This window comes from Mustelus asterias, chromosome 3, assembly GCF_964213995.1.
Source record: "Mustelus asterias chromosome 3, sMusAst1.hap1.1, whole genome shotgun sequence".
Taxonomy (NCBI): Eukaryota; Metazoa; Chordata; class Chondrichthyes; order Carcharhiniformes; family Triakidae; genus Mustelus; species Mustelus asterias.
The window spans coordinates 26,216,332-26,235,558 of NC_135803.1; the positions used below are offsets into that span (position 1 = coordinate 26,216,332).

Genomic DNA, 19,227 nt, shown 5'->3' on the forward strand with positions numbered 1-19,227 from the left:
TTAGCAATAGAATAAAACTAGGCAAAATAAAACTGTTAATTAAAACTTAAAACACATTGTACCTGAAGAGCATGGAGTACGCTTTGCAACTATTTTGCCCACGACCTTGGTGTGAGTTTTGGATTGCTTTGTCAGGGTGTTGTGTACCTTTGAAGCTGGATTTAAATGCTCAACATCAGCTGACTGTTGTGGCAGTGAATTTCGATCTGAATGCAGATGGGACACTAGAATTAAGATGTATTATACCGTTTGCTTCATATTATCCTTTACCATCTGCCAGTGACCTGTTATTTTTAGTCCGAACTTAATGTATTGGATAAAACGAGTGGGATATGTAACATCTTCTGAGAATAACCTTGAACGAGGTTCTAATTTCTGAGGATTAATTATAAATCAATGTCAAAACCCAATGAAGCCAAACAACCTCCTCACTAATGTATGGAACACAACTGCTCCCATTTGTAATCTGTTTTACAATGACGAACAATTATTTGGATTACAGTCGTTACACTAAACATCAATTTTTGATTTGACACAACAGCAATGTTGATTGTAATCCGAGGGACCTGGGTTCAATTCCCGGTTTGGGTCACTGTGCAAAGTCTGCACGTTCTCCCCGTGTCTGTGTGGGTTTCTTCCAGGTACTCTGGTTTCCTCCCACAGCCTGAAAGACGTGCTGATTAGGTACAGTGGCCATGCTAAATTCTCTCTGTGCACCCAAACAGCTGCCGGAGTGTGACGACTACAGGATTTTCATAGTAACTTCATTGCAATGTTAATGTAAATCTACTTGTAACACTAATAAATAAACTTAAACTTTAAACTGTGAAGTTGTGCATCTGACATCTGAGGATTTGCAGCATTTTCCTTAATCTCCAATTAGCTCAATTTAGAAATCGGTTACTATCTGCCTGTTGCTTAACTGGTTACAATAGGTGTTTGCTTTGGCTCAGTGGTGGTGGCCTTGCCTTGGAATTAGATAAGCATGGTTCCACTTCTGCAACCAGACAAACACATAATCTTGACCGACACCAGTGCAGTTCTGAGGGGTGGCTACATTATCATTGATGCTGCATTTCAGACGAGGAATATAAAAATAAAGACAAAATATTGCAGCTGCTGGAATCTGAGGAGGAATAGAGAGACTGACTGTGCTTAAGATTAGTACCTCACCAGGACTGCATCAGGTGTACCAGACAACACTGAGGGATGACACAAAACTTGGAAATATTGTGAACAGTGAGGAAGAAAGGGGACAGACTTCAAGAGGCAGGCTGGTGGAATGGGTGGGCAGGTAGCAAGATAAAATTTAAAACAGTGAAGTGTGACGTGATTCATTTTGTAAGGAGGATGAGAGGAAATAATAAAGGATGGAATTCTGAACAGGATGCTGGAACAGAGTCCTGGGTGTATATGTGCGCACATCATCGAAGCTGGCTAAGCAGGTTGAGAAAACGGTTAATGAGAGATACAGAATCTTGGGCTTTATAAATGGAGGCATAGAGTGGGCGTTAGCAAATCAAAGAAGCTGCAATGACCCTTTATAAAACACTGGTTCGGCCACTGCTAGAGTATGGTGTACTTTTGTAAGGATGTGAAAGCGTTAAAGATAGTCCAGAAAAGATTTAATGAGAATGGTTCCAAGGGTGAGAACTTCAGTTATGTGAATAAATTGGAGAACCTGTGGTTAAATCCTTTAGCAAAGGGAGGTTTGAGAGAAGATTTCAGTAGAGATGCTCAAAATGATGAGGGGCCTTGACAGAGTGAAACTAGCCCCATTTGCAGAAGAGTCCAGCACCAGATGCCACTGATTAAAGGTGATGGTTTACGTTAATTTATTAGTGTCACAAGTAGGCTTGCATTAACATTGCCAAAAAGTTACTGTGAGAATCCCCTAGTCGCCACACTCCGGTGCCTGTTCGGGCACACTGAGGGAGAATTCAGCATGGCCAATGCACCTAACCAGCATGTCTTTCGGACTGTGGGAGGAAACCGGAGCACCCAGAGGAAGCCCATGCAGACACGGGGAGGATGTGCAAACTCCACACAGACAGTGACCCAAGCCAGGAATCAAACCTGGGTCCCTGGTGCTGTGAGGCAGCAATGTTAACCACAGTGCCACCGTGCTGCAAAAGGAACAGGAGGAAAAGCATTTTTTAAACAGTTATTAGGATCTGGAACATCTGATCTGAATATCGTGGACACAGTTTCAATTGTGGCTTTCAGAAGGAATTGGATGGATATCTGGATTTCCCTCCCTCCTACTTTAGTAATCGTTAACAAGTCAGATCATCTTTTAATTTTTTTTATTTTCTGTTCCGTAAATCCTGCTCCTAGTGAGGTGTAGATATGAGGAATAAATCATTTCCCTCCTTTTGCAAATTAAAGGGTCTTAAATTTATTTGGAAGTTAGAGCTGCTCCGGTATCTCTGGCTGCATGTTCACTTGAAAATTTGATTCCGTTTCAGACTCTTGATTGTTTTCATAGTTTTAATGTTAATTATTCGGCTTGACTTGCTGTTTCCTTGAAATCTCGCTGACAACCTCAAGTGGTTGTAAATACCACCAGAACTACTCACAAGCTTGGATTAATTTAAACTTGTTACAGTAGCAATTATCTAAATTGGATGTACCTTTTGTTGAATCCAAAATGGAATTGCACTGCGCTGGCAGTCTGCTGCAGCGTTGCCGTGTTTTTGTTAATTAGCCATCTTGCTGAAATGTCCTTCAACCCAGTTCAACGTCATCACTTTCCATTTTTACCCGCCTTGTGGAAAGGATTCTTCCTTACTTGGCTTTAACAAAGATCAACTCAAAGCAATATGTACTGAATAGTGGATTAACTTTGCATATAGCAGTTCATAAAGGGATTATTCCAAAGTAATGAATGTTCCTTAGTGGTGGTGCATCTTTTTTTATTCCTGGTGATCTGTTTTTTGGAAGTAACCAAAACAGGTATTACCCCATGGATTGATGTAACAAGTCAAACTGAATGACTCCTTTCAGTTGCTTTTTAAAATTTGTTTCTGGGATGTGGGTGTCACTGGTAAGGCCAGCATTAATTACCCATCCCTAGTTCCCCATGAGAAGGTGCTGATAGCTGTCATCTTAAAGTTTTTTAAAAATTCATTCTTGGGACATGGGTGTCGCAGGCTGGCCAGCATTTATTGCCCATCCCGAGTTGCCCTTGAGAAGGTGGTGGTGAGCTGCCTTCTTGAACTGCTGCAGTCCATGTTCTGTGGGTTGATCCACATTGCCATTAGGGAGGGAATTCCAGGATTTTGACCCAGCAACTGTGAAGGAATGGCAATATATCTCCCAAGTCAGGATGGTGAGTGGCTTGGAGGGGAACTTGCATGTGGTGGTCTTCCCATGTATCTGCTGCCCTTGTCCTTGCAAATGGAAGTGGTTGTGGGTTTAGGAGATGCTGTCTAAGGATCTTTGGTGAATTGTTTAAGTCCATGGAATGTAGGTGCATCCACAAGGCTATTAGATATGAAGTTACACAGGACCAGGAGTAGGCCATTCAGTTCGCCAAGCCTACTTCACCATTCAAACAAATCATGGCTGATCATCTACCATTATGCAATTTTCCTCAACAAACACATATCTCTGTCTTTATGTCATGAGTATCCAGAAATCTATTGATTTCTGTTTGGGACATGCTCAACGAAAACCCTCTAGTATAAAGAATTCCAAACATTTACCACCATCCGAGTAAAGAAATTTCTCCTCATCTCAGTCTTAAACGGCTTGGTCCTTATCCTGAGATTGTGTCCCCTGGTTCTCGACTCATCAGCTAGGGACAACATCCTCTCTACATCTACTCTGTTACGCTCTGTAAGAACTCTAAATTTCAATGCAATCATTTCTCGCTCTTCAAAGCTCGAGAGAATGCAGGTCCAGTTTCCTCAATCTCTTCTCATGAGGAAATCCTGCCATCCCAGGGATTAGTCTGGTGAACCTCCATTATACTCCCTCTATGGCAAGTTCCAGGATTTGACCCAGCAATATTGTTCCAAGTCGGGATGGTATGTTTTGTTGTGAATGGGAAATAGCATATAATACTGAGGAATGCAAAATAATATATTAACAAAAGTTTTCACTGTGCAGCAACAATTACTGAAGTAAACAAGATGTATAAATCCACTAAGGATAAGGCGGTGCAGCTCTTCAAAGCACTTGAGTTAGATTTGAAATGTTGCACCCAGTTTTGCTCATTGACTCCGTAAAATCGTAGAATCCCTACAGTGCAGAAGGAGGCCATTCAGCCCATCGAGTCTGCACCAACTCTCTGACAGAGTATCTTACCCAGGCCCTATGCTCATAACCTCACGTATTTACCCCATTAATCCCCCTAACCTACACATCTGGAGACACTCGGACAATTAAAAGTTTATAAAGTTTAAAGTTTATTTTATTAATGTCACAAGTAGGCTTACATTAACAATGCAATGAGGTTATTGTGAAACTCCCCTAGTTGCCACATTCCAGTGCCTGTTCAGGTACACTGAGGGAAAATTTAGCATGGCCAATCCACCCTAAACTGCATATCTTTGGACTGTGGGAGGAAACCGGAGCACCCGGAGGAAGCCCACACAGACATGGGGAGAACGTGGAAATTCCACACAGACAGTCACCGAAGGCTGGAATTGAACCCGGGTCCCTGGAGTTAAGAGGCAGCGGTGCTAGCCACTGTGCTCCCCTATCTGACCATTAGAATGAGTTTAACTAAGGGCAAAAAGACATCATTGTTTGTAATTTAAGATCCAGAACTTACAAACAGTGGCAGGCAGGAAATGAGTCTCTGTCCATCCAGCCTGTGTAATACAATTGTGATACCTCCACCTCTGCACAAGCCAAATGATGATCTACCAATTTGAGGGAATAAAGATTGGGGGAATTCATCTTCAAGCCATCAAGACAGTCAGAACCTGCCCACGAGGTGACCCAAACCATGAATTCTCTGCAGTGCCAACCCTTCTGTAAAGGGGTGATCTCCATTTCAGCTAGAAACGTGCTCAATTCTTGCTTCAAGAAATTCAGTGAAGGGACATCCACAGCTTGAGCTGGCAGTCTTTTTATGAGCACTTCTATTCTCTGGGAAAAGAATCATCACTTGACATCTAATTTTGACCTGGCCTGGCACAACTTTGAATGAATCGTGAATGGCAAAGTGATGGTTCCTAGGGTGGGAAGAGATGTGGTTCCAAGGTTTTGAAGTTGAGAAGTAAATTGATGGATAGATGGATGGTGGGGCCTTTAGCAAGCAGGGGGAATGAGGAGACAGTGTTGTAAATTAAGAAAACTTTGAATTAAATGTTATTTAGCATTTGAAAGTAAAATGCTGCAGATGCTTAAAATTGGAAATAAAAACAGAAAATACTAGGTAAACTCTACAGGTCTGGCAGCATCTGTGGGGAGAAAATCAGAGTTAATGTTTTGAGTCCAAATGAGAGTTGTGTAGAAGGGTCATGTGGTCTTGAAACATTAACTCTATTTTTCTCTCCACAGATGCTTCTGGACCTGCTATTGAGTATTTCGCTGTTTCACCATTAAAATTGATGTTGAGTTGCCAGCGTTGGACTGGTGTAGGCACAGTAAGTAGTCTCATAACACTAGGTTAAAGTCCAACAGGTTTATTTGGTAGCACGAGCTTTCGGAGCGCTGCTCCTGTGCACTCACCTGATGAAGGGGCAGCGCTCCGAAAGCTCGTGCTACCAAATAACCCTATTGGACTTTAACCTGGTGTTGTGAGACTACTTACTGTACCATTAAAATTCTAATGTAAAGAATTTGACTATTATGAAAACAAATAGGATAGAATCTGAATTATTGATTTAGTTGAGGTATTCAGAAAAAAACAGAAATAGATCGGGACTTTATTCGAATTGTTAAGGATGATGAATACAAGTGCTTTGGATTCAAATAGCAAATTGAAATGGGATTGAATTGAATGTACGTTTTTGACCACTGACTACCATTTATAGATAATAGTATGAAAATAACCTTGTTTCGCCACCATAGATGAAATTGCAGCTTTATTGTAATACATCAGCTCCTAAGTAGTATCCAACAACTTGGAAGAGAATGATTGGTGATGTTCCCATGTGTCCTTTGAAGTGGGTGTCAGCAAATCAAAGAATACTAGCTTTGAACGGTGTTTCTTCATCTTTTTGTACATTCATTTACTTTCCCTTATTTCTGCACATGTTTGCCAATGATCTACACCTATCCAGGTCAGTAGAGGAACCAGAGACCACCTTACACCCTTCATTATTTGCTACGTGGAGATCATAGAAATCATAGAAACCCTACAGTGCAGAAGGAGGCCATTCGGCCCATCGAGTCTGCACCGACCACAATCCCACCCAGGCCCTACGCCCACATATTTACCCACTAATCCCACTAACCTACGCATCACAGGACTCTAAGGGGCAATTTTTCAACCTAGCCCGCACATCTTTGGACTGTGGGAGGAAACCGGAGCACCCGGAGGAAACCCACGCAGACACGAGGAGAATGTGCAAACTCCACACAGACAGTGACCCGAGCCGGGAATCGAACCCGGGACCCTGGAGCTGTGAAGCAGCAGTGCTAACCACTGTGCTACCGTGCTGCCCCAACCACTGTGCTACCGTGCCGCTAAATCAATAATTCAGATTCTATCCTATTTGTTTTCATAATAGTCAAACTCTTTACATTAGAATTTTAATGGTACAGTAAGTAGTCTCACAACGCCAGGTTAAAGTCCAATAGGGTTATTTGGTAGCACGAGCTTTCGGAGCGCTGCCCCTTCATCAGGTGAGTGCACAGGAGCAGCGCTCCGAAAGCTCGTGCTACCAAATAAACCTGTTGGACTTTAACCTAGTGTTATGAGACTACTTACTGTGCCTACACCAGTCCAACGCTGGCAACTCAACATCAATTTTAATGGTGAAACAGCGAAATACTCAATAGCAGGTCCAGAAGCATCTGTGGAGAGAAAAATAGAGTTAATGTTTCAAGACCACATGACCCTTCTACACAACTCTCATTTGGACTCAAAACATTAACTCTGATTTTCTCCCCACAGCTGAGATGTGGAAGGGCAGCCCACACATGACTTTCCCTTTTTGGGTTCTCTTTGTATGACATTCCCTGTTACCAGTTAACGCTGCCTGTGACAACAAGGTTTGGGTTGAGAACTCTACGTGAAGTGAGGAATTGATTTGCAGAGCTCCTGTCATCTCTGAGTCTGGTTTCAAATTTTAAAAAAGTCGATATAATTAGCACTTAGTTGCTCCCTAACATGATTCAGATATGTTTACTGCCAGTACTATCTAATGGATGTTGTTTCTAGGCCGTAGCATCTTGAGTCTGTTTAGCTGTCAGTCGGTTAATTTTTAATGTGCCTTTCTTGACAGCATTGTTAGCAGAAATACTGCTGTGTTCATATGCTTGTATGTGCTCGGTAATGAAAACATGGGCTTCAGGATTAAAGTGTCATCATGAAGGTGTTTGACGAGTATTTGAACATGCATTGTTCCATTCTAAAATTTTGATTTTGTTCTCGATGAAGAGTTGAGAAGAAAGAACGTGCCAGGTTAAAGACAGTGAAATTCAATTCAAAATCAAGAGATAAAGGGGTAAGTGTCATGGGAGGAAATTTTTTTAATGCATGTTGTATCGTTCTGCATGTAAAAATGCTTACGCCCATTATGAGGATTTGAAAGTCTATCCATTTGATTAAAGTTGCTTATTTTTTAAAAGATTTTATTTTTAAATGATTTTTGGAATATTGAGTTGTTTCACTGTATATTTTATATATAATAACTTGCACTTCTGGACTGAGAACACAGGCTGGGAATATTGCCCAGTTAAGTTTTATTCCTTCAAATTCGACCGTGTATTTATGTATGTATTTTCTTTGAGCCAATTTCCACAGTGTAATGGGCCTGTGGTATAAGGTGTGTTTGGACGGTGAGCATCTTGAGGTATTTTCTGTTTTAAAGGTGTGACATAAATGCAAATTGATAGAGTTCCAGCAAAAAGCTAACCATATTCTGTATAGTTCTGCAGCACTTTTCATTGAGCATTTCTCTGTTTAAGGCTGAGTCTTCTCTTGGGTGGGGTAGTTAAGTACCTGGGTATTTATCTGCAAAGGTATAGTGTTAGGGTTCCATTAGAATAAGTGACCAGGTCTAGCAAGCCAAGTGTCCCCTTAGTTGAACATTAAAGGATAATGGCCGAATTGCTGTGCACCTCACCACTTGCAGGTACAAAGCATTGCTTCCGCAGCCAACTTATTTTATTAGCATTCACAACAAATTGCAAATGTAGGTGGAACATGTTTACATTTTTTATTTGGGAATTCTATAGCAGTCCCACATCAAACTAAAGGTAAAGTACAAGGTTATAACCAGGTTTCAAAATTATAAATTTTAAACACTGGGCAAGGTTTTTTTAAATTCAATGTTTCTCAGGCCAACATAAGTTGTGTGTGTTTTTAAATGAAAAAGCATTCACACTCAGATCCTTCACTGCAGTCCCTCTGTTAGCATTTCCACCATTATTGTTGCAGTCAGGTTGGAGTAGGGAAGGCATAATTGCTATCTTATACCACTCAGAGGCCCTCTAACCTGAGAGGGACGGGCATTTGAATTGGGTGAAATTTGCTTTGAACAAATTTTGTAATTATGATCAACCCTAGATCTGCCATCCAAGATGACAGCACCTTTTGTTGTTCCTCCCCATCCTTTCTCACTCTTAATGTCATATCCCACGTTAGCAGTCAGAACTAGAAAGGAAAAGGGCTCTCTGCAATCCCTCGCCTATACTGTCAACTTTCCCCATGGACAATGCTAGCATGAGCTGAGACTTCAGCCATCCTGTTATCACCTCCTTCCCTAGATATAGTGCCATCTTGGCAATACATTGTTGTTTTCCTATAGTGACTGTACATTCAACCATCATGGTTGCTTATTTTTCATTGCCTTTCAGCTGTCGTAGAGTGGGTGTCCTTCTCGCCCACCCCCCTACTTCCTTCCCCCAAAAAAATACACAAAGCAAGCAAGACGACACTACAATAAAGACAAAGCCTTAGTTCCTTTATATGTTGGAAACTTCAAAAAAAGGAGCGAGAATTGCAATTATGTAGCATCCTTCACAACAACCAGATATCCCAAAGGGCTTTACAGCCAATGAACTACTTTTAAAGCACATTTTCTGATGTAATGCGATGTGGTAGCTAATTTGCAGACAGCAAGATCCCACAAACAGTAATGTGACAAAACCTAGATGATATATCTGCGATGTTGATTGAAGAATAAATATTGATCAGGGCATTGGGGATTATTCCACTCCTTTTTTGAAATAGCACCATGGGATTGTTTATGTCTACCTGAGAGGGCATATGGAGTCTTGGTTTAAGATCTCACCCAAAAGACAGCACCTCAGACAGTGCAGCACTCTCTGGATACTGCGCTGTCGTTTTAGCCGAGATTGTTGTTCTTAAGTCCTAGAGTGCAACTTGAACCTGCAATCTTCTGACTTTGAGGCGAGTGTGCTTCCAACTGAGCCCCCACTAACACTCTAGGTTAAAAGTTTCTTGATTCAGGGTCTCAAAGCCCTGTGTCCAGTGAATTTGAAAACAAAAAATTAAAGGATGGACTATTCCTATAATGTGCGTCAGCAAAGATGTCATACTCGTGCAGTTTGTTTGTTTAGAATTAGGCATTAATGAATAGAGATGGTGCATTCATCTTGGGCTCTGAGCACATTAGAGGCAAGGGGAATTCTGAGATTCAAACGAATTCCAATGTCCTATAGCCAATATAAATGCACATCCTTAAATGTTAATTATTATCTTTAGATTATGGGTATGGCATTTCAGTTTTTAAAAATATGTTTTTGGTTAACTGGGGTTTGTTGCTCTGAATTAGTGTTTTGGGGAAAGACTATCACCTTAAGTAATGTGCATTTCTGATGAGTTATCATTTCAAATTCTACACATTTTTGTATTGGTTTTAGAAACCATTTTCCATGAAAAAGTTTAGAATACCTGTCAGGGATACGTTCTTAAAACAATTTAACTTTGGTGCTTATATGATTTAAGTGCTTTTCATTCCTGAAAGGTTTTAACTTGGATTCTTCCTGCTCAATATCTGTGATCTCACTCGGCCAGGCCGGACCTGGGGCAGGAGTGTGGTGAGACTGCGTGGGGAGTGGCTGGGGCAGGAGAGGGCCTTGCGGGGGTGGGGGCAACCTAGGATGGAGGTCAAGCCAGGCCTGGAGCAGAAATGGGGTGGGGTCTGCAGTGGAGGGCTGGGCCTTTGTGGAAGCAGTGGGTGAGGTTCAGGGCCTAGGTGTGGCAGAGAGGTTGGGGGGGGGGGGGGGGTGTCCCCTCTGGGGGTTTGGAAGGCAGGAGGTTGGAGTCCTGTGAGAGGGGTGGGGGGGGGGGGGGTGGTCCAGGGAATGGAGGGAAGCCCTCCATGGGGGTTTGAGTGAGAGTGGAGGGCACATGAAGGTGGGTGATATTCAGTGTGGGTTGTTCACTAGTTACCCAGAAGTTAGAAGTGGTTTTAATTCTTACCTGTTCTGGATAACTGTTGATGTAATCCCAGTCGGGACTATTTGACTTTTGCAATTCAAATCACACTTCCGGATGATTCCTAGTGCAGGGCAATTGCCATGTAAACCATACCTGTGAACTTCCAGGGGCAGTCTCTCCCAACACAACACACTGGAGCTCTGAAATTACAGCCCAGTAAATTCCTTGGTGACCACGAGGTTAAAACATAACCATTTAAGTATTTGGTGAGGTGGCCACAATTGGTTTTGCTGCCTGTTAATTTTGGGGATTGGTTAGGGAGGAGGTTAATTAAATACTGTTTTTGGGGAAAGGTTATATTGCCGATCAGAAATCTTTTACTTACCCATAATCTAAAAATTACAAAGTCAATGCTTTTCTAATTATACTTTTGATTATATAAATATTGGAATGCCTGATGTTTTAATCTGCAGAAATCTAAATTGCTGTTCATCAAAAACATTTAGCCAAGGAGTGAACGAAGGACTTTAACAGCATGCTGCGCTGTTCTTCCAATTGCTGTAGATTTGTAGAAAATATCTTATGATGGTAATCCCTGCTAAACTGAAAAGCATTTTTTTAGTTTTGTGTGCATATGCGATTGGAACAATTGTGTACTAACATGTGCAAAAACAAAATGCATGTATTACGTAGCAAAAGGAATGAGGAAAAAAGAACTACGCTTGCCATTGATGAAGATCTGCATCCCACAGGGCTGTCTCATTTACCCATGTTCAAACACTGGCATGGCTTCACAGATGCCAGGCTCTCGCACGCTATGCATGCTCTCTACCTTTTCACAAAGATGACTTCAAAATCCAATTTCTCTCACGTTTTGGGTGACGCCTGTCGCTATTTTTAGATTTAAATTAATGGGCGTTAATTTTTCCCTCGCTGTTTTGATTGGAACAATTTGCAGACTGGTTTCAGCATTCTGTTATTGCTAGAGATAAAATGGATAAATTTAAAATTCATTACCTGGTATCCAAATGGAGACTACTTTAGTATTAATTCACACATTTGATATTTTTCAAATCTTGAACTGAGGGGGAAATGACTCGTGTTTCAAGCAATGCAGCCAGGGGTGTAACAAACATTGAACAATCAATGTCACAGCCACTGGATCCTACTTTCCCCTTAAGTTTTGTCACATTAATATTGATGCAATATACATCAATAAAACATATTCTCTATATAAAGCCCTTGTATAGATCTTCAATCATTTCTTGCCCTCTATTTAAAGCTTATCTGTACAGATAGCTGTCTCACTCAACAAGTTTCCAATGCTCAGTTTCCCTTACTCACTCCCTTGTGTATTCTCACACTTGCTCTTGCTCTCTCTTTTGTCTATCTGTCTGTCTCTCTCTCTCTCTCCCCTCTTCCGCTCAGTTGACTCTTTTGCAGCTCTGTTATCTTTAATCCAAGGTTTCTTCTTTCCTTTGATCTAGTCAATTGCTTAAAGCATGGCAAAACATTTGAATGTGATTTGATTTTATTCATCTTTGTGGATTGGTTGTTATCCCACTGATGTAAATATTCTAATATAGAATTAATTAGCTACACTTTTAGATTCACCTGAAATTCTTGAGAAATTGGATTTTCACTATTTTGAAGCTCGTTGATCACTAGCTGTCATTCTGCGACTTTGGCTGTGGATTCAATTAATGAACTTCCTGCTAAAAGTTGGCAACCATCTGTATTTAAGTTTATGAATAATCAAGAATTTAATGTGTAAGACAGCATGCAGACAACCAGACATCTCGCCTGTGTCACAAGTTTCAAAATTAAGCTCACTTCATTTCAATCCACCTGGGTTTGTCATGTTTCTAGATTTTTTTTCCTTGTCTCGCAAAAAAAAAAATCTTTTTTTAAAAGTCCCTACTGTTGCCAACTTTTTTTAACATCCATCTTGACCATTTTCTTCCTTTTTTATTTTGATTGTCTCGGATGCAGTGCTTGACCGATCTTACTCTTGTGGAAGTGACTCAAAAGCCAGCACGTTTCTATCTAGCCTTATAAAGATTTGAATAGCATTGCAGCTAAAATCTGCATTATTTCTACATGTAATATTACACTAAATGTCCTGAAGATTTCTCTAGATGGCTTTTTCTTTTACAACTTTTCTGTTGCAATCTGAAGGATATTTGCTGTAGGGGTAGGATACATATTGTGCATCATAATTTCCTTGGCAAAGTTAGCACTGAAACAAAATTTATATTTTTTAAACAAAAATTACAAGGATGGTGGCCCGAGTCAGTTTTCATGCGTTTCTAGGGTCGGGCGTTAATCACGTGGACATTAGACACCCCTTTTTTTTGCCACTCCTTCTCTTCCTCAGCAGTCATTCAATGACAAGCGTAAAAAGAACATCTTTTCCCGAAAATTTCCCTTCTACAAGAACAAGGAGCAGAGTGAGCAGGAAACCAGTGATCTTGAACGTAAGTAGTTACAACCAGATACACCTGCAGAGAAGGTCAATCGCCAAGTAGGGACCTTTACTGTGTTACCATGGCAACATGTTTTTGCTGAATACAACTGGTCCCCTTCTTCATTTCTTTCAAATTGGTGTGTCTGCTCTGAGTCAGCTATCTGTGCAAGTTCCAACTTTTAATACACATATGCACTTGAGACTTTGTGTTTAAATCCTGGATGGAGAAATTATCCAAACCAGTTCCGTTCACACAAAACTGTCTTGTCATGGTAGTAGTCTTGTTATGTGCCACTGACCAGTTTTTTTTTCTGTGACTGTTTTTCTTATTGCTTGCTGTCTGGGGACTACTCTACAGGAGATCCCCGGGTTAGGCGACGACGTAATGGGAACAAAAGGCCTGAGTAAGTGCCGGAAAATCCTCTCCATTCACATTTGCCTCCATCTGTTTACTAAGCTAGCTTTCGTTGCTTTCTCTAATGGCTCGTAGGTTTCTGCTGGCATGGGGGAGGTTCGTGGTTATTGGTTTTCCATCCTTAATTTTTTACTCAATCATTACCATGCAAAGGCAGGTTGTAAATCTCTTGCAATGTTTCCTATGTAAACCTTTTTAGATCAATTTTATAAATTTGTGAACCGGGAGAATCTAAATGTGGCCCCTGTGTAAAATTGTATATAAAAACTAGATGGCGGCTGAAGTTTCGTATAAGTGTTTGTAACTGGGCCCTTTCTGTGACATGCATTTATAAGTAAACATGCCAGCCTGTGTTCTGAAATGAAAGCATCAGTTCAGTGTTTAACCCGAGCTGAAAGATCAGATATTAAATGTTAACATAGGAAATAGCTGGAGACCATTGCAAATTGTTCCTTTATTTTACGTAATGACATCAGTGCAATCACTATACTGTGAACTGGAGGAAAAATGGTGTTAAATACATTTCGGGTGTAGTTTTCTCAAACTAGTAAACCTCACTCAATTCAGACTTCTATTTTCTTGGCATCAAAAACAAAGAACATTTCGGTTGAGCCAAACCAACCAAGAGTTGCATTTTGCTCTCATGGTAAGAGAATGAAATCAGACATTCAAAGGTCTAGAAATCGAAATCTATTTGCTCTTCAGTTAGCTACATTAGGTGGTTCTCTCGTTAAGTGTAAGATATCGCCCCCCCCCCCCCCCCCCCCCATCCCCCATTGTTCCGTATTTCTGAGGTAAGGCGGCTGCTGTCAGTGTTGTTGTTGTTGACTCATTCATGGGGGTTTGACGGAGACTCTCTTCCTCCTTCCCTGAAAAGTCACCCAGCCTCAACTCTGTACCTTGGTGCAATCTAACCTTTTGGGTTAGATTGAAATCTAACCCAAAAGGGCTTTTTCTGTGTCTTCCCCTCTCTCTTTATTTCTGAATCTGTGCTGCCCTGATTATGATCAGTTTCTTGAAGTCTACTAATAAAAAATGACACTGGTTGATTTGGTTAGAAATGGAAATATATCTGTCAAGCTGAAGAAAAAGGGCAAACAGAAACCAAATTTAAATAGTCAAAAGTTCCGTCTATGGGTATCATTGTGTTTCCCTTAGATGTGAGCTTTGGTAGAAATTGTGCAGAAAATGACTTGTTAATGAAAGATGACTTCAGGCTTACTTTGCATTTGAAAGTGTTTCATTGGGAGCAGATAAAGTTACTATGTGGGTTGATGTTTTTATTCAAATTCAGTATGTTTCTCTTTCTGCCATGTAAGTTTTGTTTTACTTACTAACTGGCTTTCAGGTTATAAATATGAGCATTTGGTCTTTGCTTACGTGATTGAATAGCATTAGTCTTTTGCACCCCTTTTGCATTTCTCACTGACTGGGGTTCTTAGTCTGGCTAATATCTTTCACTTGTTTGAGGTAAGGTTGTGGAGAAATGTGTACTTTTGCATTGCATGTTTACGTAAAATAAAGAATCTTGGGCCTTCTTGTATGAAAACATTCCAGCTGCAAGCATATTTGAATCACTTTGGTTTTGTGCTAAACCTTTTGGGAGTGGTGGTTGGATAGCAGGATATTGTCACAGATGACGGGCCAAAACACATGGTGTTATTTTTGAAAAATGGTTGGATACTGGCATTGTGCCTTTCCCAATCAAACAAATGTAACACTTCAGAGCAAGTTTTTGTGCTAGAAATAGCACTTCTGCACCCCATGCCAAAACTTTATCAGTGATGACGGCCAAATCTAAATATTATTAGACTGAGTAATTATCTGACTCTGTTATCCATTGTGAACTCTGTGCTTGCTGTTCCCTGTAAGAATTGTCCACGTGTGTCAAACTCAATATTCACTGCCTCAAAGTGGGCTTTAATATATTTTATTGGTGTCAAAGGCCAACATAATTCTTTAAAAGAAAACCTCTGGGAATACAGACAGCTGTGGATAAATACACCACCTTGTGCATTACTGAACTGCATAGATTAGGAGGGTCATTTTGCTGAAATCCGCTTGAGATGGTTTGCTAGAACTGGCCTCAGTATCTGGACTAGGAATGGGGAAAACATATGTATGACTGCAGAACCGTACTATCTAATGACCCCTGCTGGTAGGTGTCCATGATGTGGAGATGCCGGCGTTGGACTGGGGTAAACACAGTAAGAAGTTTAACAACACCAGGTTAAAGTCCAACAGGTTTATTTGGTAGCAAAAGCTTTTGCTACCAAATAAACCTGTTGGACTTTAACCTGGTGGTGTTAAACTTCTTACGGTAGGTGTCCAAACATGGATGCCAATGGAGGACTAGACTCCGTTTGGCTGTAAATTCTCCGTCCTGTTGATGTAGCTGGTTTAATTCATAAATGAAAAGTTGTTAAGCCAAAATACTGGAGCCAAAATACTAGCAGTGTGTGTGAAGGCTGGTTTAACTGGTGCCTTGAGGAGAAAAGAAAAGTTAATAAATTATTGGAGGGAAACAATGCTAATATTGATGATCCTCCATTCACTAAAGTTCAGTCTGTTTGTCAAAAATCACTCTGCATTCTTCAAGTTTCCTTTTCTTTCTGAATCATCTTGCATTTATCAAATGGAAAATAGCAACAACAGAATTAAACCTTTCAACCTGTGGTCACCTTGTTCAGAATTGCCTGCTGCGTTTCTTTTCCTGTCAGTTGGAACCCTGGTGATGTATGCTCTACTTTGGAGCCTAATTGTTCTACAGTCATAACTTGATGAGGCATTAAAATGTGTTTTAATTAATGTTGAAAGATGAAAATGTTTTAAGCGAGGGCTTCAAAACAAAAGTGGGTGTTGTAAGAATCGCTGCAGGGATACATTTGTTCTTTTACAAAGGAAGTAGAGGGATTGTGGAATGTCTCGTTCTCAAGTAATGGAAATATTGGATCTAATTGCTTCCCAGAATATCTAAGATTTACAAACACATGAAGTATTTCTTTTAAAAAGGAATGATCTTCTAAATTATGAAAGAGAAATTAAAATGAGAATAAATCAGTTTACAGTACAACTATTTTATCTGCTGGATTATGTATATTCATTTGAGTTCTGAAAACTTGCTGACAATTCATCAAGGTTTGTATTGCTCCTGTATGACTCATTAGTTATAAATGCAGCTGGCAAACGTGCATTTTAGTGAAGTACAAACTGAAGACTTAAGTACATTATATACAATAGGGAGAGCTGGCAAGTGTATTTTCTAGCTAGTCCCTTGGATTAGAGAATGATCCAAAATCTCAAATGAAACATTACTTTTTAAACTGATGGTATCAACAACACAACAACAAATATTTAGAATCTTCCTTTAGCACAATGAAATGCTCCAACAACAAGCTTCGCAGAAGCATTATAAAACAAAGTATGATACCAAGCCTCACATGGAGACATTAGTTCAGATGGTCTAAAACTTAGAGGGAGCTTTTAAGAAGTGTCTTAAAGGAAGAAAATGAGAGAGAGAGGCAGAGAAATGTAGGGAGGGAGTTTCAGACTTTGGGGCCGAGGCAACTGAAAGCATGACCACCAATAATGGAGCAATTATTTTTTCTTATTTTGTGGGATGTGGTAATGTCAGCATTTGTTGACCATTCCTAATTGCCCTTGGCTTGCTGGGCCATTTCAGAGTTTAAAATCGTGTAGGCCAGGCCAGGTAAGGATGGCAGATTTCCTTCCCTAAAGGACATTGGCGAACCAGATGGGTTTTTATGGCGATTGGTGATAGTTTCATGATCACCATCACTGAGACTAGCTTTCAATTCTAGATTTATTAATTGAATTTAAATACCATCAACTGTCATGGTGGGATTTATACCCACATTCCCAGCGCATTAGCCTGGGCCTCTGGATTACTAGTCCAATGACGTTGCCACTATATCACCATCTCCCCGTCAGTTATGATTGTGAATGCACAACAGATTAGAATTGGAGGAGCCAGATCTCTTGGAGGATGTGGTGTTGGAGGAGATTACAGAACGAGGGAGGGGCAAGGCAATGGAGGGGTTTAAAACAAGGATGAGAATTTTAAAATCAAGATGCTATTTGTCAGGTGCCAATGTAGTTCAGCAAGCACAGGAGTGATAGGAGGATGGGATTTCTGAGAGTTATGATGTGGCCGGCAGAGATCTGGATAACCTCAAGTCTATGGAGGGTGGAACGTGGGAGACCAGCCAGGAGTGCTTTGGAATAGTCAAGTCAAGAGATAGCAAAGGAATGCGTGAGGGTTTTTGCAGCAGATGAGCTGAGACGGGGAAGGTCGAGTGACACCATGGAAGTGGAAATATGCAGTCTTAAAAATGGCACAAACGCGTTTGGAAGCACAGTTCAAATGTGTCACTGAGATTGCTAATAGACTGGCTTAATCTGATGGAGGATGAATGGAGTTAATAATGAGGGAACGGAGTTTGAAGCGAGGACTGAAAACAATGGCTTCTATTGCATCAGACCCTAAGTATAAAGACCAACAGTAAACTAGTTAATCTGTTGTCAACTCGTAGGAACCCTTCAAAATAAATTTGAACATTTTCAATAAGTAATAAACCTCTTGTCATTTATGGTCTAAAATGTGCTTAGGATTGTTAAAGTTGAGGTTTATATTTGCAAAATCTATTTAAGAATCTGAAATGCTGGAGTTCAATATTGAGTTATTACCATTATTTAAACACAGGCATGCAAATGAGCATTTATATTTTAAAGGGTTTATTGTGAGGATTTTTTTCGATAATAATTGATGGTGAGTGCAATTTCCCACCTGACCAGATAAGCAGAGCATTCTGGTCATGCCATTCTTGTATGGCCGCTGGGTAGTATAAGGATAAAAATGGGTGATGCGTCATGTGGTGCTGTGCTCTGCTGAATTGAGTGGCACTGTTACATTGAGCAGTCAGATGGTATTGGGTAAGGCTATTTTGACAACTTGTGGTGGGGCCAGTGTTGCTGAATGCATTGTATACTTATGTGGTATCACTGCTAAGTTTGTTTAATATGATGGGGCTTGGGTGCTGGTTGTGGTTTTCAGTCTGCTATCGGGTGTTTTAAAGATATTGAGACCTTCCCTTAACTGTACTGTGTGTGGGGAGCACTTTGGAACTGAGGTGGTCATGTTTTCCAGTTCACAGTAATCACATCAACTAAACGATTATTATGCATTTCATCAGTTCCATGGTTTGCTTCACATATTTTTGAAATGCATAATTTTATCAACCAGCATTTGTATTGAAATGTTGCATTTGATTATGTTGCTTATATTTCTTTTATTATGATTTCAGAGCATGTAACCTCTAATGCCAGTGATAGTGAAAGTAGTTACCGTAAGTTGTTTCCTGTTCCCTGTTTGCTGTTTGAGTTCAGCCTCGACTCCCTGTTAACCTTGCAGAATGTTCAGTGCTGCTGCCCACTGATTGATAAGCTCTGTGTCATTGGTGCCCTCCAAACGAAGAAGGGGAGCTACTCGTATATGGCTGTTGTATAGTACCATGCAGTTGTTGACTTGCTGACTTGACACAAATTGAATCCATCCTATGCGCGTTCAGGCTCCCAAAATATTTTACACTGAAATTTGAACTCTGTTTAATACTTGGGAAATTTTAGACTGGTTTATTTAAGTAACTAAATTCCCTGTCCGTTGTGAGATTGTTGTGTACTTTTTGGGTATCCCCATGACATACATCATCTCTTCAATGAACAGACTGATGACACATTCTCAGATACCTCTTAGTGTCCCTAACTTGTGCCAAACAGAAAATGTGAGGGTCTGGT

General features: G+C 40.5%; 1 protein-coding gene across 11 annotated transcripts in view; it reads left to right on the forward strand.

Moving 5' to 3' along the window:
- Positions 1-19,227, forward strand: part of LOC144488343 (disks large homolog 1) — a 61,182-nt gene that overhangs the window by 28,598 nt on the left and 13,357 nt on the right. For 6 of the 11 annotated variants that reach the window (XM_078206396.1, XM_078206428.1, XM_078206444.1 and 3 more), the window contains 3 exons: positions 7,562-7,628; positions 12,909-13,008; positions 18,738-18,779. In XM_078206396.1, coding sequence (XP_078062522.1) covers positions 7,562-7,628; positions 12,909-13,008; positions 18,738-18,779 — 209 coding nt within the window. Of the gene's footprint in view, positions 1-7,561; positions 7,629-12,908; positions 13,009-13,356; positions 13,403-18,737; positions 18,780-19,227 lie in introns of all 11 variants that reach the window. The other 5 variants (XM_078206420.1, XM_078206451.1, XM_078206456.1 and 2 more) reach the window with 2 other exon arrangements.